General features: G+C 36.2%; 1 protein-coding gene across 2 annotated transcripts in view; it reads left to right on the top strand.

Moving 5' to 3' along the window:
- Positions 1-22,073, top strand: part of mgat4a.L (alpha-1,3-mannosyl-glycoprotein 4-beta-N-acetylglucosaminyltransferase A L homeolog) — a 48,160-nt gene that overhangs the window by 22,811 nt on the left and 3,276 nt on the right. For both annotated transcript variants that reach the window (XM_018245027.2, XM_018245026.2), the window contains exons 3-12: positions 1,930-2,097; positions 3,358-3,498; positions 5,537-5,670; positions 9,045-9,091; positions 9,594-9,707; positions 10,751-10,826; positions 13,032-13,146; positions 16,119-16,249; positions 17,891-17,998; positions 18,590-18,783. In XM_018245027.2, coding sequence (XP_018100516.1) covers positions 1,930-2,097; positions 3,358-3,498; positions 5,537-5,670; positions 9,045-9,091; positions 9,594-9,707; positions 10,751-10,826; positions 13,032-13,146; positions 16,119-16,249; positions 17,891-17,998; positions 18,590-18,783 — 1,228 coding nt within the window. The remainder of the gene's footprint in view (positions 1-1,929; positions 2,098-3,357; positions 3,499-5,536; positions 5,671-9,044; positions 9,092-9,593; positions 9,708-10,750; positions 10,827-13,031; positions 13,147-16,118; positions 16,250-17,890; positions 17,999-18,589; positions 18,784-22,073) is intronic.

The following is a 22,073-nucleotide window of genomic DNA, read 5'->3' on the forward strand; positions in this document are numbered from 1 at the left end:
TTATTCTCCCACACTAACCTTTAGATTTTGTGCTTCACTTGTTCCTTAACTAAATACATTCTTCAATCCTGGGGAAGTTCCAGTGCCTGGTATGTTTTCCACTTTTCACAGCTTAGCATTTATTTCAGGTGGAAAATGTGTATATCGGAAACCTTTTCCATTCCTTAAATACCTTACAGAGCTTTCGATCTTGTTATAGCTCAGGCAGCTGCATTTTCCCCAGGTAATATGTGGGAATACTGTTTTTATATGTTCCCACATATAAAAAAAGAATTCATATGAAAAAGAATTCATATGAATATCCTACATTGCAGGGATCTAGGGTTTAGTGTGGAGGCATAGATAGGTATCATGGATTTTTCCTACTTGTAAATGCACCGCTGTTTATTATTTTTCTAATTTTTGCATAGTATACTGCTACATTGTGCATTTCTAGCCCATCAGATCATTGCAACTTTAGTGTTGTCTTGCTGGCTGTTTTGGCCCTTTTGGGGACCTAGAGAAAGAGAACTCTCTCTTGCTTCCCTTCCCTAAATGTAATACTTGCAATAGTGTTGAAACCATTTTATCCATGTACCCGTGGGTGTCCACTAGCTGCAATTCATATACAAATATGTTGCGCATCTATAAATCTTTGCAGGACTTATTTTCAAAAATAGAAACAGGAAAAAGAGAGGAAGATGGATTTCCACATTGAGTTAACAAAACTGAAGTTATGTGGAATGTTTTTAATCACTAAAGCTAGATAAAGGTAAGAAGCCCAGTATATTTGTTTTAAACACTTTCTCCAAGAAACCTAATATAACACAAGTTTCACAGTTGGGATGAACAAATTGGTTCACTCATAGTGAATGACAACTCTTCCTGAACAGAAGACAGAAGTATGTATGGAAGATATGGTGTGCTAAAAAAGGCTATACCCAGGATTTACCTTCTGTGAAGCAGTCATTTTGTTCAGTGGGGGGTGTTCAGCAAAGTTCCAATTTTGAGAAAAAAGCTAAAAACTAATTAAAAAAGGTTTAAGGTTTTTCCTCTTGAGGATATAAGTACTCTTTAGTTGCAGGTATGTTTATTTGTTTTCCTGTGTAATGGCAAAACTGGAAGGACTAGTATAGTGTGTTTGTAATATAAATGAAAGTATGATATATCGGGATTAAGCTATACAAGTATATATGAGGATGTGTTTTACAGTTAAGCCTGGAGGTTATTTAATCTGTTTGTAAGAAGCAGAGTATACCAGGAGGTTAAATAGGTTAATCGTATATAACAAAGTTTGCCTTAGTAATAATATCTGATAGCAGCTATGTAAATATTTGCTTTCAAACATGTCACCAATAAACACTACCTGCTGAATGCCTCGTGTAAACTGGTGTCAAATGGCATTTGGCCTCTATACACACTTATAGGATGAAACTAGGGATGCACCGAATATAGGATTCGGCCGGGATTCTGCCTTTTTTTCAGCAGGATTTGGCCGAATTCTTGTTCCTGGTCAAACCAAATCCTAATTTGTGTATGTAATTCATGGATGGGAAGGGAAATAACAAAACAAGGAAGGAACATTTTTTTCTACTTTTTCCTTTCCCACCTTTAATTCGCATATGCAAATTAGGGTTTGGTGTTCTGCCAAATCTTTCACGAAGGATTCGGGGATTCGACCAAGTCCCAAATAGTGGATTCGTGCATCCCTAGATGAATAGGACTGGTGCGTGTGTTTGCATTTGCTGAACAACAACAGATGTATTTTTTTTTTTAAATGGGAAGAAACTGTTTTCATTTTATTCTGTTGCTGACCTTGCAGGAATACTTGTCCAGGGTCACAAGGAGTTGCCACAGGCAGGGTTTCTCAGACAAGATCGATGGGAGAACGGTACTGTATAAATATTTTCCTTTTATTATTCAGGCAGTGTTTTTGCTTGGTTCCCACAGAGAAGTTGATGGCCTACCAACGAGAATTTCATGCACTGAAGGAGCGCTTACGTATTGCCGAGCACAGGACCCTGCAGCGCTCGTCTGAGCTGCATGCAATTCTAGACCATTTTCGAAGAATGATAAAAGAAGCGAATGGAAGCAGGGATGCATTTAGTAATTTTTCAGGTAAAAGACCGGAGTTCTTTCTCCTTCTCCCATTGGCTTTTATGGCATTACTAAATTGTGTTCTTTCAGTTGTCCTTTTATAGAACAGAAACTGCCGCTGACAATTCAATATAGGATTTCCAAGAGCTTTTTATTAATTCCAAAAATGAGTTGCTTTTTCAATCCATGCTCATTCTCATCGCCCACTCTTTTACAGCACATTTATTTTATTTGCATTTGTGAATCATTCCTATTGATAACAGCAGAAGCAATGTGACATGCTCCTCTTTCAGATAAGGTTGCATAACCAGTTCATGCATACACTATAACTATACGCTTCTGACTTACTCAGAACTTTTACTTTTCTCTATTGTTGTTTTTCAACTAGCGTCTGATGGTGCTGACTGGTCCCACAGCAGAAGCAATGAAAGAATAAATGACCAATGTTGTGTAACAATGAGAGTGCTGTGTAGGGCATGATAAAAGTGCTATGGGATACCGGTACACCTGAATACTACTGGGTGTCCATGTTGTCACAGGAATGCTGTTCCGGCCTCCTGCCTTTGCCATAGATTTGATCTACAGTAGAGTTCACAGTCTGTGTTACTAGTGCTGATTACAATTTTGTTCCAAAGGGTTGTAAAACAAAAAAATACAATTTTGCTTAATGAAAGAAAATATATCTAATATAAGTAATTCAAAAAACTGGACTTGCTGAGTAATTATTGAAGACATTTCACTACTCATCCGAGCAGCTTCAGTTCAACTGACTGGTGTGGGAAATTCTCGGCATATAAACTCTTCCACTAATCCAATCACAATGGCACATTGTAACTCTTCAGAGAGGTGACATCTAAAATTCACAGAGGTGGTGATTCTGTGTAGTACTGTGATAGGATTACAGAAAATATAATCTAAGCAACTTTCTAATAAACTTCTGTGGTTTTATGAACCGTTTATAATAAAAATAAATAAATAGGCTGTGCAAAAAAAAAAAAAAAAAGTTTCTAATATAGTTAAGTTAGTCAAAAATGTAATCGAAACACAACACTGTTTTTTAAATCTCTAATTCTGAGTTAGTCAGCAACTTTAAGGGGGGGGGCACATGAGACATAACTGTCCAGTGAGTTTGGAATTTCCCCCACTATTATGGAGTAATAATATGGTTTAAAATGAATAATACTAAAATAATTACTTTTAATGGTGAAAGGGACCTGTAATTACTGGGAATGTAGATATGCCAAATGATGGGCTGTATTTTTGTTTTACTTTTCATTGCAGATGAAACTCAGAAACTGATAAAGGATTTAACTAATAGAAAAGCTCTTCAAGTGCCAAATATATATTACCATATGCCTCACTTGCTAAATCATGATGGGAGCCTTCAGCCTGCTGTGCAGGTTGGTCTTGGGAGAACTGGAGGTAAGTCCTTTAGACTGGGATTTCATGACATAATCAGAGCTATTGGCCACACAAATCCGATTCATGTCTATAGAAATGATGGATTTAATAGATTAGAATAGATTAGAATAAGATTGCCCATCCGCTTGACATTCTAAAGATTGATTAATGCAGTGTTGCACATGAAATTAGGGAATGCTTAGCTTTTACTCGAGTTTACTTTTATTTCTTGATAAGAATTGGATAGGAAAAGGGAGTGCAATGCAGGACAATATGTGGCAAGTTTTGCACCCATTTGCAGCATGTGTTTAATGATATAATAAGTTGGTTTCAAATAGTCATGAATTGTTTGTCTGTAGAGTATTTGCTAATGAGAGAGGATAAGTGTATAATACTGACATACTTTTATATGCTAGTGAAAATTATCAGGAGCAGCAGAATTACATAAGTCTTGGATAACACTATAAAATATCATTTTTGGCCTCTACACCCTTAAATTAAGAAAATTCTTGTGTATTTCTAAATATCATGCTTTCTAAAATTACATTACGGTAATCTTCTATGCAAGTAACTGTATGTCTCCCCCTTGTGTTAATAAACACTGCACTAGCCATGCCCAAGCATAACAATCAAGGAAATAGTGTATATTTACAGTATATACAATTGTTATATTGTACCAATTCTACAGTACTCGAAAGACAATAGGGATTACTTTCCAACATTTCCAAAGGATATTTACCACCCAACAGTGCAGTTTACTGCATTTTATGGCTGTGAAACTGAATAAATTTTTTCAAGATTGCCTTTAAAATCCCTTCCTCTTTGTTTAATAATAAATATAATTAATAAGTCTTAGTGGACTGAAGAGGAAGATAAATCCACAAGTGCTCCAGTATGTGTTTATGATGATGATGATGATATTGCCTGATTTTGTTACATTTTATATGTGGTGTAATTAAGAGGCAATGTAAGCAACTGTTAGGTTGGGATGAATAATACAATTGTAAATAGAGAAGTGGAACAGGATGATGGAAATATAATCTTGTATATAATATTTACTAACTTTTTAAAAGTTGTTCAGTCTGAGACACCATTACTTCTTTTAGAATGGTAAGGAGAAATTGTGGTTAAGACCTTCAGTTCTTAAAGGAACAGTAACCTCAAAAGTGTTTTAAAGTAATAAAGGTATAATGCAGTGTTGCCCTACACAAGAGTCCTGCACAGAACCAATTTCTAAGACCCGAACCGCTACCCGACCCGGACCCGCAACTGCCTTATCCGCAACCTGCCAACCACCATCAAACAGGAAATGATGGTGCTGCAAAGCGGAAGTGATGACATCAAAAGTGGGCGGGGCAGAAACAATTTTTTTGTAAAACTTTACAAGGAGTAAAATATAGACAATATTACACAAGATAAGAAATTTAGATGAGACCCGTGAGTATACCTGCACCTGAAAATCCTCCCCTCATTCCACAAGGTGCCCTTTTTTTTGTGGGTACCCAACCCGCTGCAGGACTCTACCCTACACTGGTAAAACTGCTATATTTGCTTCAGAAACACTACTATTGCTTACATAAATATGCTGCTGTGTAGTATTTATGCCATTACTACACAGCAGCTTGTTTATTTGAACTATAGTATTGTCTCTGAAGCAAAGTTTTACCAGTGCTGGGCAACAGTACATTATATTTTCTTTACTTTAAAACACAATTTTTTTTTTAATTTTTTTTTTTTTTTTGAAGCTTCACATAAGTCATATTCAATGAGATGCAATATACAGAAGTGTATGCAGTATGTGTGTATTGCTTTCTAGAATTCTATAAGTTCTGTGTAATAAAGTTTTTGTGTGATAAAATCTATCATTTAAAGTGGCCATGCACAGAGAGATTTAAGATGCCGATCTGATTCCTTGTGGTGGGCATATTGAAGGGAAAATCCACTTGTTGACAACCTTGCCAAACGAGTGGCTATTCTAGTGTATGGCTTTACTTTATGAATGTGACATAACCATTTTAAATGTCTTTTAAAACTTTTTATATTTTTTTTTTATATATAGTGTCAGTTGTCATGGGAATTCCTACTGTAAAAAGGAAAGTTAAGTCTTACCTGAAAGAGACCTTGCATTCCCTGATAGATAAGCTGTCTCCAGAAGAAAAACTAGACTGTGTTATAATAGTCTTCATTGGAGAGGTAACCACCTAAGTGTTATGCCTAATCGTTGAAAGTGCAAATTAAATAGTGCTGATTACATTGTTTAGTTTATATTTGGGGAAAACGAGATATTGGCTTGGTGTGACCATAGACAGTATAACATTACAGCCACGGTAATGATAATGTGCTGTAATGGCTTATTCTGTTGTATTGTTTAAAGAGAAGTTAAACCCCAAGTGATGGTGTTTAATGAGACCAGGTGAAACTCTGAATCCATGATAAATGGGGCATGTGCAACTGCTGGGCTACAAAAATTGCACAAGGGCCAGTGTGATGGACACAGGAAAATAAGCTGAGTGACTGCTCCATACTGCAAAATAGGAAAGTGCCAAAAAAACCTCAAAATTAAAACTTGCCTAATAAAGAAAACATAATTTTAAGCAACTTTGCAATATATATATATATATATATATATATATATATATATATATATATATATATTAATTTAAAAAGTCCATTGCTTTTAAAGTTATTTGTAAAAACAATTGCAAAACAATCCAAAGCTGCATTTTTTAAGGGTAGGACTATACGGACGTTTTCGTCACAATCCGACGCGCTGCGACAAAACACCGGCAACAAATCGTATGCGACAGAAATAAGGTAAGAGATAGAAATGTCGGCTGCAGTTGCAGCGTCTGTATTCAACAGTTGTGTTGTGTCGGATCAACTCTGCGACTTCATCCAACATTTCTATCTCTTACCTTATTTCCATCGCATACGATTTGTTGCCGGTGTTTTGTCGGATTGCACTGAAAACGTCCGTGTAAAGTCCAAAGCACTGCGGCACACTGACAAGATGAATGTGTTTATATTCGTGGCATTTATTGGCTCCAATTCAAGTAGACAAAGGGCAACGTTTCGGGCCTCACAGGACCCTTTAGCAAGGCTATCACGTCTGTGTAGTCCTACCCTAACTCCCGGTTGTTCCTTTTTAAAAAATGTTTCAAAGTTCCCCAGTAAAGGCAGGTTTGTTAATCAGCTGCCTTGTCTTGTCAACAGTCTGCACCGTCACGGTAGAACATAAAAAGGCACAGAGAATAGAAAGGGACAAACACTGCTTTCAATTTCAATACTTATGCAAATAGCTTAAAAACCATACACAATTTGTAAATACTTTATACACAAAGTTGCTTAAAATTTTGTTTTCTTTTAATCGGTGACATTCCCTTTAAAGGTTCACCTTTAAGTTAACTTTTAGTATGTTATAGAATGGCCAATTCTAAGGAACCTTTCAATTGGTATTCATTGTGTATTTTTTTTTTATTTTAGTCTTTTAATTATTTGCCTTTTTCTTCTGACTCGTTTCAGCTTTCAAATGGGGGTCACTGACCCATATAAAAACAAATGCTCTGTAAGGTACAAATATATTGTCATTGCTACTTTTTATTACTCCTCTTTCTATTCTGGCCCTTTCATATTCATATTTCGGGGGCCTTATTCAGATCCATGGTTGCTAGGATAATTTGGATACTAGCAACCAGATTGCTGAAATTGCAAACTGGAGAGCTGAGTAATGAACCACTAAATAACTCAAAAAACATAGACAATAAAAATTGAAAACCAATTGCAAATTGTCTCAAAATATCACTCTCTACATCATACTAAAAGTTAAATTAAAGTTGAACAACCTATAGAACAATGCACAGAGATTAGTAGTAATCTTTTGGGAAACTTGTAATGTACCTTTCCTTGTCCTTTAAAGGAATTGTTCAGTGTAAAAATAAAAAACTGAGTAAATAGGCTGTGCAAAATAAAAAATATTTCTAATATAGTTAGTTAGCCAAAAATGTAATGTATAAAGGCTGGAGTGCTTTGATGTATAACAAGTCAGTTAGAACACTACTTCCTGCTTTTCAGCTCTCTTGGTTTACACTGACAGGTTACCCTGGTTACCAGGCAGTAACCAATCAGAGACTTGAGGGGGGGCCACATGGGTCATATCTGTTGCTTTTGAATCTGAGCTGAATGCTGAGGATCAATTACAAACTCACTGAACAGAAATGTACCATGTGGCCCCCCTTCAAGTCGCTGACTAGCTCAGAGTTATAGAGCTGAAAAGCAGGAAGTTGGATTATGGCTGTTTCATTAGACATCTGTTCACTCCAGCCTTTCAACATTACATTTTTGGCTTAACTAACTATATTAGAAACATTTTTTATTTTGCACAGCCTATCTATTTACCCAGTTTTTATTTTCACACTGAACTGTTCCTTTAAATACATTCATAAAATACTTTTTTGTTTGTTTATTATTCTTTATTTAAATTGTTCCATCAATACAAACAAAATAATAAATATACATACATTTCACCAATAGCATTACGTTTCTATACATGTGACATTTATTTATCCAGTAAGTCACAATAATAAATGCAGATATGAAATGATATCTATACTTATTTCATATTTTCTTGTAAACTGTACACCTCATTAAGCATCCCTCTGGGTTGTGGTACCTCCATTTTTATTTACCGTATATACTCGAGTATAAGCCGAGTTTTTCAGCCCCCAAAATATGCTGAAAAACTCTACCTCGGCTTATACTCGGGTCAAGCGCAAAAACGGTCGCCGGCGTCTAAGAATAGTCGCCGGCGCCTATGAATAGTCGCTGGCGTCCAAGAATAGTCTCCAAGAATATTCGCCAGCGTCCAAGAATGGTCGCCGGCATCCAAAAACGAGACGCTGGCACCTCCAATGGGAGCAGAAACCCTAAATTTTTTGATTGAAACTTACCAGAAGCTGCTTCATTTCTCACCCTCGGCTTATACTCGAGTCAATAAGCTTTCCCAGTTTTTGGAGGTAAAATTAGGTACCTCGGCTTATACTCGGGACGGCTTATACTCGAGTATATACGGTATTCTCTATTTATTTTCTACTTATTCGGGCTATGGTATAACATATAACCAATAAAGATATATACCTAAAATACTTTGCATGAATATATAGGTGTTGTGGAAAGCGTATGTACTGACAATAAATGAATGTGCTCCTACAAAGTAGGTGAATTCAGGTATTTCAGACACTGTATCCATCTAATATGTGGTCAAACTTTCTATTATGGCTGGTTGAGCATTTAAAAAAAAATGTTGCAAAAACACCAGACACACATTGATGTTGTCAAAGTATACTACAGTACAGGAGCTGTGATTGGTAGAGAGATTTATAAGGAAACCAGGCAAGTAGAAAGTGCTGAAGAATAGATAAAATAAGTTAGGTTTTATATTCCTTTTCATCCAAATGAAATGACTATTTTACAAACTGTAATTGTATTGTTTTCTAATCTACCTGAAAACTTTGCCCTGGGTATTATTAAAATTGTATTTTTAACATGCATTATTTTATCTATACCTGCAGACAGATCTGGAATATGTCCAGAGTGTTGTTGCCAATTTGGAAAAAGAGTAAGTTTAGTATATATAAATACTTAATATTTTTATACACATTTTGTTTGTGTTCTTTTTACTATGTAGAAAGCAGGGTAATAGAGAAAGATAAGTAACATTGTTGTCCAGTTGACATATTATATATAGGTATATTTTATTGGTTGATTCATTATGTTCAGTCTTATACAAAAGATTATAGGGCATTTTTGCTCTGATTTTAGTCATTCATAGCAACCAGCCAGCCACTAGCTTTAATTTTTCTTGGTCAGTCATAATAATTAAAGCAGATTGTAGTTATGAGTTTGAGCAAGCGTCTCTAATGCTGATAGAAAACTTGAAGCAGATGTCTGTTTGCTTGACATTCATTACCATATGGGTCAGGTTATGGCTACATTTACTACATAACCATACATTTGATTTTTTTTTTTAGTAGATGTAATTAAATTGACATCTGCATAAACCATCCTTTGTGTAATTTCCTGTAACTTACTAAATGATTTAATCATGTCTATAATTCCAGGTTCGCCACAGAAATCGGCTCTGGTTTAGTAGAAGTAATCTCTCCTCCTGCAACATATTATCCTGACCTAAATAATTTAAAGGAGACTTTTGGAGACTCAAAGGAAAGGGTTCGGTATGTAGCAAAACTATAAACTAGAGATCAGTTACAGCAGAATGTCCAAAAAGTATGCAGACAGTAACTAACTGGGGCGATAGGTGGGTCTGTGTGCACTGTCCTGATTAGCTAGGAAAGCAGACCAGTTAAAAAAAAAAAAAAATTGAAGTGGTGGTAGTAGTATAGTCGTAATGTATTGGACATGTTCATTTACAGCTCTGAGTGTTTCCACTAGCAGTTAGTTAATACAAATTGGTCATCACACAGAAAATCGTATGTACCCACACACAGCTTTTATAAAATGCGCACAAAATATTATTTTTACTCAACGACCTTAAAGAAATCTGAGACAGTGTTGATACAACTCTTTTAATACAGACATTTGCCCATATATTTAAGCTGAGACACCGAGCTGCTTTGTGAGTCCAGAGGTTGAGTAAGCAATTTTAATTGGTGAAATGCATCACATAGATACTGAGCAGAACAGATGCATACAAAGATTCTGTTCTTTGCCTACAGTTAGTTATACATTAAAAATATTAAAGAATACATGGTCAAATAGTTTAATCATATGCAATTTACACTGCGTAAAAGTAATTCTGTATGTTTTGGAAAACCCAATAAAAATGTTGAAAAAGAAAGAATACATGGGGTTAGCTACAAGCACTGCTCCTGCTATTCTGTCTATCATTCCTTTCCATTTTATCCACTTCTGTGTTCTTTGGGATTAACACTGTGTTTGATCCAGGGGCAGCAGAGCAAATACAATGGTAAAAATCAATTTGTTAATTCAGCTTCCTAATGTAGATTACTCATATTCCTGATGCTAAGAGGGATATGAAGAAAGATGGCGGTACAGTATAGTTTTTGGACACAAGCCATGGTTTTATTTGTTGGGGAATGGATTTTGAAATTTAATTGGATTTGTTTTGAAGGAGCATACACAGGCATTTAAACTGGAAATATAGAAGCTCATTTGTGATTTTGAATGCAAATGCAGATGCAGTTGAATCGCTTCTTTGAAACTTAGCATTTTTATGCTTCTTTTACTTTTCTTTCAGGTGGCGAACAAAACAAAATTTAGACTATTGTTTTCTTATGATGTATGCGCAGAGGAAGGGCATTTACTACATCCAGGTAAATCCTAAAATAAATTAAATATGTAACCTAAAAGTAGAATATCTATGTCAAAATATCGTGCCATCAGAATATGTTTGCTCTGTGGGTTGGAAGTACTCGGCACTACTGATCACTATCATCCATCAGAATCCTTACTTCCAAATACAAATGTGTGTGGAGAGAAATGATTTGGGCAATTTTCTGCACTGGAACATTATGTTCTGAAATGGTTTACTGAACAGCCTCAGTCTTTTGATACTGGCTTGATGTGGTGTTACTATTGTATATTTTTCCTCGTGCATCCATTGGTTGATCATTTGGTTTTATAAAAATAGAAATGTTCATCTCCCTTTCATAAAAATGTAATCCCTTTGTCATATATTTTCAGAAAAGTGACACCTACTCAAATTCATTTATAGGAAAATTAAAGCTCACCATATGGACTTTGTTTTGTAACTTTAGCTTTGATTTGCCTACATATGTCAGATCCAAAATGTAACGTGGAAGTGTATGTAATTATGATCTTTAAAGAGAAAAACAATTCAAGAAAAGATTTCTGTTTATTTGGCTGCTGCTTGTATAAGTTATACAGGTATAGGATCCATTATCTGGAAACCCATTATCCAGAAAGCTCTAAATTACAGAAAGGCCATCTTCCATAGATTCCATTTTATCCAAATAATCCAAATTTTTAAAAATGATTTCCTTTTTCACTGTAATAAAACAGTAGCTTGTACTTGGTCCCAACTAAGATATAATTAATCCTTATTGGAAGCAAATCCAGCCTATTGGGTTTATTTAATGTTTGTATGATTTTCTTGTAGACTTAAAGGGATCCTGTCGTCGGAAAACATGTTTTTTTCAAAACACATCAGTTAATAGTGCTACTCCAGCAGAATTCTGCACTGAAATCCATTTCTTAAAAGAGCAAACAGATTTTTTTATATTCAATTTTGAAATCTGACCTGGGGCTAGACATTTTGTCAATTTCCCAGCTGCCCCTGGTCATGGACTTGTGCCTGCACTTTAGGAGAGAAATGCTTTCTGGCAGGCTGCTGTTTTTCCTTCTCAATATAACTGAATGTGTCTCAGTGGGAAATGGGTTTTTACTATTAAGTGTTGTTCTTAGATCTACCAGGCAGCTGTTATCTTGTGTTATGGAGCTGTTATCTGGTTACCGTTGTTCTTTTGTTTGGCTGCTGGGGGGAAAAGGGAGGGTGGTGATATCACTCCAACTTGCAGTAAAGAGTGATCGAACTTTATCAGAGCACAAGTCACATGACTTGGGGCAGCTGGGTAATTGACAATATGTCTAGCCCCATGTCAGATTCCAAAATTGAATATAAAAAAATCTTTGCTATTTTGAGAAATGGATTCCAGTGCAGAATTCTGCTGGAGCAGCACTATTAACTGATTGATTTTGAAAAATTATTTTTTTCCCATGACAGTATTCCTTTAAGGTATGAAGATCCAAATTACAGAAAGATCCGTTATCTGGAAAGCCCCAGTTCCTGAGCATTCTGGATAACAGGCCCCATACCTGTACCAGCACTGTATAAACCCGAATGGAGGTTTTGATTAATGGTTTAATATTGGTATACATAAGGCAAAACCCTCAAAATCAAATCCTATGAATGATTGTTGTTGGACATGCAGCTCTTTAAGAATACAAAAATGCAATCAGTGGGTCAACTTGAGCTAAATCAAGCTTTTGCAGGTCCTACAGATTTGATGAAATTGTTAAAAAACATAGATATTTCCTAATGGAATAGGCATAAAGTATGTTCTGCACAAGCACTATTCACTTAAATAGTGTTTAAAAACAGTGGGGCTAATTAATAAACACTGGGCAAATTTGCACCTGGGCAGTAACCCATAGCAACCTATCAGTGATTAGCTTTTTTCAGTCAGCTGCAGGGTGAACACTGAAAGCAACCATCTGATTGGTTGCTATGGGTTACTGCACAGGAGCAAATTTGCCCAGTGTTTATAAATGAGCCCCAGTGTATTCTGTCCCTTTTAAATGACAGAATGCCAGAAAATTAAGAGGCAACTTAAATCCCTGAATGATCCTTAGAAAATAAATTCACCGTTCTGAAAAAAAAGTATTTTGTATGTATGTTCTTTATAGCTCTTAATTCCTATCTGCTATGAAGTAATTGCTGGCTAGCTGTCTCCAATTCTGATTCCATGTGTCTGTACTTGTGCCATTTCCTTGCACAGCTAGAAGATGATATTGTTGCCAAGCAGAATTATTTCAGTACAATAAAGAATTTTGCACTTCAGCTTTCCTCTGAAGACTGGATGATTCTGGAATTTTCCCAGTTAGGATTTATTGGTAAGTTAGAATGAACGGCTTTGCTTAATGCAGCCTTTCGTGTTTTCTTTGACAATTCTGCTACTGTGTGTATGCTAGTAAAATATGATTCATTGTCAAATAAACTTTTAATTATATAGCTTGATAGAACTGTTTAAAATAAAGTAAATATAGCAAACATTGTTCTGACTCTTGAAACAATATAGCAGAAGTTAGTTCTCCTCTAGGTTAGTTGTCTTTTCCTACACTGTTTCAGGAGTAAGAACCAGAAGTGCATAGAGAAAATAAATAGCCAGACAGATGCTGCTTTCAGTAGCTAAGTAGCCCTTCAGTCTAGACCCCCACCACTTCAATAGGCTTTCCTACATTGACTGCCACACAGTGTAAGAACTACTGAATTATATATTTACATTATCTCAAGGGCCACATTAAAGGGATTCACCTTTAAATCAGCTTTTCATATGAGCTAGAGGGTGATATTCTGAGACAATTTTGGCAAGTGGTATTACATTTTTATTATTTGTGTTTCTTGAATATTTTAGGTTTTTGCTCAGCCAATTTCCAGACTGGAATTTCACCAGCTAATCTAGTTGCTAGGGTCCAAATTGCCCTAACAACCAAGCAGTAGTGTGAGTGAGAGTTTGGAATATGAATAGTAGAATGAATATTAATATCAATGAATGTGTAATTTGTGTTTTTGGCATCTGGGGCCAGTGATCCCTATTTGAAAGCTGGAAAAAATTAGAAGAAAAAGGCAAATATTTCACAAAGTATAAAATGTTTAAAAAAAATGAAGACCAGAACTCACTAGTGTTTCTCAACATCAGTTGCTTGTTGATCCCTACGTGTTTTCTCGATCATCTTATTTCAGCCAGTAGAGAAGTGTTGCTTGCCATTGACTTGAATAACCAGATATTTGAGCATTTTACAACTGAAATCTATCTCTCTGGTTGCCTTTAAAAGGGGTGGTTCACCTGTAAGTTAATTGTTAGTGTGTTATAGAGTGAGTAATTGTAAACAACCTTTCAAGTGGCCTTTTTTTTTTTTTTTTTTTTTCTATCGGTTTTTAATTATTTGCCTTCTTCTCTAATGCTGTCCAGCTTTGAATTGGGGGTCACCCATCTGAAAACAAATGCTGTGTAAAGCTGCAGATTTTTTGATTACTCCTCTTTTTATTCAGCCCTTCTCCTATTCATATTCCAGTGTTGCTAGGGTAATTTGGACCCTAGCAACCAGATTGCTGAAATTGCAGCAGGGGAGCTGCTAAATCATTAATAATCATTAATAAAAATAATGAAAAATTTTGCAAATTGTCTCAGAATATTACTTTCCAATAACTTATGATTGGACAAGTGAAATTTCATGGTAGTGAAAAACTTTAAATAAAAACACTGCCATGAGTCTAGCAAAAGCCTGTTACTGTATTACAATTATTATTTATGTAGAAAGCACTAACTTTTGTTCTACCGTTTATATTTTTATTAAATACTTATTTAGCTTGGTGCAAGTCCTTGTTTGAGTGTGACTGTTAATAAAAAGCAACCCATATTATTTTGTCAGAACTACCTGGTGAATAACACAAAATAGGTCATATGGAAATGGTTTGGGTCACATCTATTAGTAATGATAGAAGAGGCTAGAAGCTGCAGAATAGTAGAGAAGTCTTCATTAGCAGCTCTCAAAGCAGGTTTAAAAATTCCTCTTACAAACAGCCAGCAAAGGTTTTATGCCACAGGGGCCTGATCAGAAGAAATAGGCATTAAAAGCATTAGCAGAGATTTTACATTTGAGATTAGGGACGTGATTTCTAAATAAGTGAGAAGGAAATGTTATATTTTATAGAGGCCTGGATGATTGGCAGATACATCTCTGGTTATACATTTGCTCTGCCTAGGTCATGTTAAGCACAGAATGAACAATACCTTGTCTTGGTCCCTCGTTTATGTAGCATTAAAATGCTATGACTGTATTTCTACAGTTTATAACCCTTTGGTTAAAGGAACAGTAACACCAAAAAATGAAAGTGTTTTAAAGTAATGACAATATCATGCAAGTGTTGCCCTGCACTGGTAAATCTGATCTGTTTGCTTCAGAAACACTACTATAGTTCATATAAACAAGATGCTGTGGAGCAATGGCGGAAATTGAAAAACGGCTATATGGCACAGGTTAACAAATGGATAACAGATAACACCATTAGACAGACAGAGCTTATTTGCTATCTGCTGTGTAACCTGCGCCTTTTCTCCTTTGAATGGCTGCCCCCATTGCTATACAGCAGCTTATTTATATAAACAATAGTAGTGTTTCTTAAGCAAACACACCAGTTTTACCAGTGCAGGGCAAAACTGCATTATATTTTCATTACTTTAAAACACTTTTATTTTTTGACGTTACTGTTCCTTTAAAAGCACAGACGCCGGAGTGAGAATTAATAATAATGCTTTTATCAATTTCAAAACTTGTATAACTTATATAAACTTATGTATATATGGTAGAGCACAAAACCATGGAGAATAATAATAACTTAATGTTACCCCCAAAGCAAAGCTGGGGTGGTTACTTCACATGTATTTATTCAAGCACCTGTAACATGACTCAATTATAAAAAAAAAAGGCCAATTCCCCATCCCATTCTGTTCTTCCTTGTTATTGGCACTTTCCTTTCTTCCTGTTCCCTCCATCTCTATGCTTTTTCTTTCCCACTTCTTCCCTAATATCTCTGTTCTCTCTCCTCCCTACCCAATGTCTTATCTTTCTCTGTGCACCTCCATGCATTTTGCCTACGACTTATCTCTTCCACTCCTGCCCCAACTTCAACAGTCTATTATGCTCTCTCCCACTGTTCAGCATCCCTCTGTGGCCTTTCCATTCAGTGGATGGGGGGAGTTTTCACTTGATATGGTATGCCTCTTGCACTGCCAGTTTTATTTGTGAGCTTTTTACTGCATTCAAGAAATAGTTCAATGATCGTTTTGCTTCTTGTTTTTCAGGTAAAATGTTTCAGGCCCCAGATATTACACTAATTGTTGAGTTTATATTGATGTTTTATAAGGAAAAACCCATTGACTGGCTTCTGGACCATATATTGTGGGTGAAAGTTTGTAACCCTGAAAAAGATGCAGTAAGTACAATCACAGTGCACCTTATTTGTTTGATGTAACTGCGTGTATCCATATCTATATTGCATGCAGAATAATCACTATGGTGCTGGATGACCAGAACCACACTGCACATTGTAGGTTTTCGTTTTGCTCTTTGATCAATGCCACACGCTGTGTTGTCTGGTAACAAGATGGGTTGTAAGATCAAAGGCAGAAATTAAAGTCTGTGCAAAATAATGATTGTGCTTAGAATTTTTTTTTTTTTTTAAAACCTATTTTCCCAACTGTGGAAACCACATTGCATTTGTTGTACAGGTATGGGACCCATTATCTGGAAACCTGTTATCCAGAAAGCTCCAAATTACAGAAAGGCCATCTCCCATAGATTTTATCCAAATTTTTAAAAATGGTTTCCTTTTTCTCTGTAATAACAAAACAGTACCTTGTCCTTGATCCAAATTAAAGGGCGCCAATCATAAATAAAATCATTTACTAAGTAAATACACTGTGAAATTTCAAGAAATCTGACCTTTTTTTTTTTACCGTTAGAATTGTTTGTATAATGTAAATCATCAGCTCACTATTCCTTCTGCAAGATCTCCCCTATCTCCACTGCAGTTCTAGCTGAGGCAGGCATCTTGGATTTCACTGGCTCCTTCTACCTATATCTTCACAGCCAACAACAGCTCTGAAATCTCACACATGCTCAGTTGAAATTCCTTGGTTGCAACCCTTCTAAGCTATTTTCAAATCAGCCAAACCTCTGTGTTACCTGCTGTTCAGTAGAAATTCAGTGGAAGTTAGTGTGTGCCCTTCATTTGCATAATGACATCACCAGCAGGGGACAAGATAAGGAAATCTCATGATACTTCTAGTGGAGGAGTTTACTAAAACAAGGAATTCTGGGTAAAATACTCGAGGCAGTGCTACAATCTGAGCATGCTCCTGACATTTGCATGTCATGGTCACTGTTATAGTCACTATAGACTCCCTCAGTGAAAACCCTTTTGACAAAGTAAGGGATTCCCCAGGCTAACTACTGGGAAATACCTACTTACCCCTCATGGCAGGGGTAGTTAGCCTCGGGGGAGGAGGTAGGGGGGTCTATGTGGGGTGGCGGCTACAGGTTTTTTTGTCCACAGGTTGAATTCCCCTTTAAGATATAATTAATCCTTATTTGAAGCAAAACCAACCAGTTGGGTTTATTTAATGTTTACATGATTCTCTAGTAGACTTAAGGTATGAAGATCCAAATTACAGAAATATCTGTTATCCAGAAAACACCAGGTTTCGAGCATTCTGGTTAATGGGTCCCACACCTGTAGTTATAAAGGGATCTCTATACACTGCACACTTCACTTGTGTACAGGAACAAACCCGGGAAATAGCACTTGTAGCTGAATGCTATCATTTTCCACTAGCCATCTAGCAGAAGTCCCTGTGTGTGTGTGGAAGCCCTGGGCAAGTGCCTACAGCACCTAATGGATAATTTAAACTTACCGGCAGTCAGGTTTCATTATTAAAGACCTGTGCGCAGTACATTCACATCCTCTGGGTTTCAAGTCTTGCAGCAGTTTTAACATTGACCAAATAAACAATAATAATTCTAGTATATTGAACCGTTTCTGTATTTGGTAATGCTTTATTATTTCTATTTTAAGAAACATTGCGACAGACAGAAGTCCAATCTGCGAATCCGTTTCCGTCCTTCCCTTTTCCAGCATGTTGGACTCCATTCGTCCTTAGCAGGGAAAATACAGAAACTTACAGTAAGTGACAGAGTATTGGGACCTTTCTCAAGGTCCCTTTCCCTTTCCTTGAGAAAGGTCCCAAGAGGGGCCGAAACGTTGGAGCACTGTGATGTGTGTAAAATGAAATAAAAACACTTGTTTTACTAAGGGAAGTGCTGGCCCAGGAATGCTTTATTCCAAATTTTGATTATATGATTGAGAATTGGCCGTGCACCCCTGAGATTGCTTGGAGTGCAGATACTGAAGATATATTACTATATATCTATATATATCTCCTTGCATGATTTGGGGCAACAGATGTTTTTCACATTTACTCACTAAACCAGTTAGATGTTGGTTGTCAGCATTTTAGCTTAATTCTTCTACTTTGGAAATATAAATGTACTTGGTATAATGATGTTGAAATTGTGATGCCTAAAGGTTATAAATAGCCATTTTTCAGCAGCATTGTAATAGGTTACAGGATGCACTGTTCATTATCCGGTTCTGGCTTTAATGTCTGCTCGACATTGATAATGTAGTATATAAATTAGCAATGTGTTCTGCTCATTCTGTGTTTTGAAATAATTTTCCTTGAATCACTGACCTTCATGTTTCCTATCAAATTAGGATAAAGATTTCCTGAAACCATTGCTGCATAAAATTCATGTGAACCCACCTGCTGAAGTCTCCACTTCCTTAAAAGTCTATCAAGGCCACACACTGGAAAAGACTTACTTGGGAGAGGATTTTTTCTGGGCCATTACACCCGTTGCTGGAGACTACATTCTATTTAAGTTTGACAAGCCAGTGAATATAGAAAGGTGAGTTGTTATGTTGTCTCCTGCTGGCTGGTTGTTCTGTGCAGCTCCCTGCTGTCTAACATTTGTATACTGAATAAAAGATTGCAGGTGCCAGCCATAGGAGATAATGGAACCAGAATATATGTATCTAAACAAGGCTTTTCTCTGCTTTTACAACACAGCATTTAGTAAGTAGTAAGTGACAGGAACGTGTTATTGTGACATTGGTTCTGTTAGGGGATACGTTGAATACTTATTTCATGCTTTAAAACTGACCTTAACATTTATTCATGATATAATATAAAATGTAATTTACATTAATCGTGTGATAGCAGAAATGTGCATGATGAGTATGTATAAGCAGTGTAGCCTTGGGGCCTGTTTACTTGCTAAACCGCTCTAGTTCTGTTATCAATGGCAGTCAACCAGCAAATGAGTTTAATCAGTCTACAAAGAGAAAATTAAGGCAAAATCATGCAAAGAGCAGCAACAGAAGGAGCACCCCAGCACTGTCCTTACAGGTCTGAGCCTCCTGCAATTTGCAACCTCTTTTTTTTTTTTTTCTTCACTTAAAACACTTCCTGGGGAATTGTGAATGTTCCTTATATATTCCAGCTATTTGTTCTGTGTTTATATAAAAGCCTGTGTTAGAAAGGCAAACCATCCCTTTGTTATCTTTTAGGGGCAGATTTATCAAAGGTCGAGGTGAATTTTCGAATGGAAAAAAATTCGAATTTTGTGCTATTTTTTGTGTACTTCGACTAGGGAATAGTCTAAAGTCGATTCGAATTTGAAAAAAATTAGAATATCGAGATTTATCATGTGCTGTCTCTTTAAAAATTCGTCTTCGACCGCCATCTAAAACCTGCCGAATTGCTGTTTTAACCTATGGGGGGACCTCCTAGAACATATTTGGAGTCAATTGGTGGACTTTGAAGTTTTTTGGGGGGGAACTTTGAATTGAATGCGCAATTTCCTTCGATTCTACGATTCTGATTCCACCAAATACAGACCTATTCTACCAAAAAAAACTTCGACTTAATTTCGGTTGGTCTTTTTAATTTCTAATTTGAAGTTTTTTGAATTCGAAATTCGACCCTTGATAAATATGCCTCTTTGTATGTTATAGAATGGTTGGTTAATTATAAGCAACTTTTCAATTGACATTCATTTTTTTATTTTTGTAGTTTTTGAATTATTTGCCTTCTGACTTCAGCTTTGGGTCACTGACCCACATAAAAACAAATGCTCTGTAAGGCTACTAATTCATTGTTATTGATCATAACTCATCTTTCTATTCAGGTCTCTCCTATTCATATTCCAGTCTCTTATTCAAATCAATTTCATGGTTGCTAGGGCAATTTGGACCCTAGTCACCAGATTGCTGAAATTGCAAACTGGAAAGCTGCTGAATAAAAAGCTAAATACCTCAAAGAAAAAATGAAAACCAACTGCAATCTTTTTTTAGAATATAACTCTCTATATCATACTAACCGTTAAATTAAAGATGAACAACCCCTTTAAATTTATTGTGATTACTTTTAAACACTGCATAAGTTGTATGATTCTCTCACATAGTACTGCAGGGAGCTGTAAGCTGTAATTTGGGGGTGCACACTGCTCTCTGCAATAGATGTATATGATGCACACACATGCAACTCTCTCAGTGGCACCTTCATTTTAACTCTCTGTTTAAAAGTGCCACATTTGCACAAGTGCTGGACTAAACTGCTCATCACTGTGGGAATGTGATGTGCTTAGCCAGTAGATAGAGGGTGTGCTCTGTGGATCAGATGTTTAGTATATATTTAGTAGAATGTGTCTTCAATCAGAATACACATATGATAGGGAAGTATATAGTATATAGCAAAAATGAAATTTTGATAAAACTTTGTAAAAACAATTCATTAAAAATTCTGTATTGTTTCTGAAATAATGAAGTTTATCTTCACTATTCCTCTCTCAGCATCTGTTTCTCTTCATTTTCTCTTCATGCAGGAGTTGGGTGTCAGATATCCAATATATCTTATAGGGGGGCTTCCTTTCCTAGCAGATGTGTTAAGAGTTCACTCAAATAGCTGCTTCCATAACAAACACAATCTAACTAAATAACTGATTTGGCACAAGTTCTGCATGTAGAGACTTCTGGTGCTAGTGAGCTCTAATGCATCTTCTAGGCAAAAGGACCCCCCTAAAAGATATACTGGATATAACTGATTCAAAATCAGACTCCCAACTCCTGCATGAAGAGAGAGAGATGCTGAGAGGGGGGGGATGGTGAAGAATAACTTGAATATTTCAGAAACCGTTCAGAACTTTTAAGTGATTATAGTTAGAAAACGTCTTATTTCAGTATGATAAGGTTTATATTACATTTTTATAATAGTTCCCCTTTAATTATGGGCACCCAGATCTGCCATTACAAACTAACTGTTCTTTTGGTGCACTGAACCATACCAAATATTCCTTTTTAGAGCTTCTGCATTTATGGGCCCCATACAGTTGGTACATGCCCATAGGCACCCAAGCATACCTGCCTGTACAATGCTCTAGCAGAACATTTAAATTACAGCTGTGCCTATTTAAAGAAAAGCCCTTTCAGCCTTAATGGCTATACAATTAATCTGATGTATTAGAAAAATGCTGATGCATGGCAATCCTGTCTGCATTATGAATCTGCAGTGTTTTATCCTGAGCCAAAGGTGCATTTTAGATTTCTTCAAACATTTAATAGGAAGCCATAAAGAACAAAAGTGAATTCTTTGGCCTATGTGTGCACAGTGCTAAAGTAACTATAACTATAACTAACTATAGCACTGTGCACACATGCAGAGAAAGGAATCGGGTCTCCCAGCAATAAAGACATCCATGTTCCATTTCAGCTTCTGATTCCCGGTGGCCTTAGTGATCTGATGACAAGAAGGCAATGCATCAGCATGTTTTTTTAATATGAAAGATTCATTGTTCTTATAGATTATTCTTGAAAGGGAATCTTTGACTGGGCAAGAACTCCTGGAAATAAAATTGCCTTTGCAGAAGATATTCCAGGAAGTGTGTGACCGAATGTTTCCATAAAATGTGTGCTCTGCATTACATCCACATGTCTCCCAGCCACATCATGATATGATTATTATCCCTTTATATAGCCAGGTGCAAAATAAACTCCGTCATCTTTAAGGGGCAGATTTATTAAGGTTCGAATGGTACATTCAAATTTTTTGTGTGAAAACTCACAAAATCTGATTTTAAAGCACCAACTCAAATGTAAATTTGAATGTGAGATGTATCACAACTTGACCATGGAAACCGTT

Source organism: Xenopus laevis, chromosome 2L (genome assembly GCF_017654675.1).
Source record: "Xenopus laevis strain J_2021 chromosome 2L, Xenopus_laevis_v10.1, whole genome shotgun sequence".
Classification (NCBI taxonomy): Eukaryota; Metazoa; Chordata; class Amphibia; order Anura; family Pipidae; genus Xenopus; species Xenopus laevis.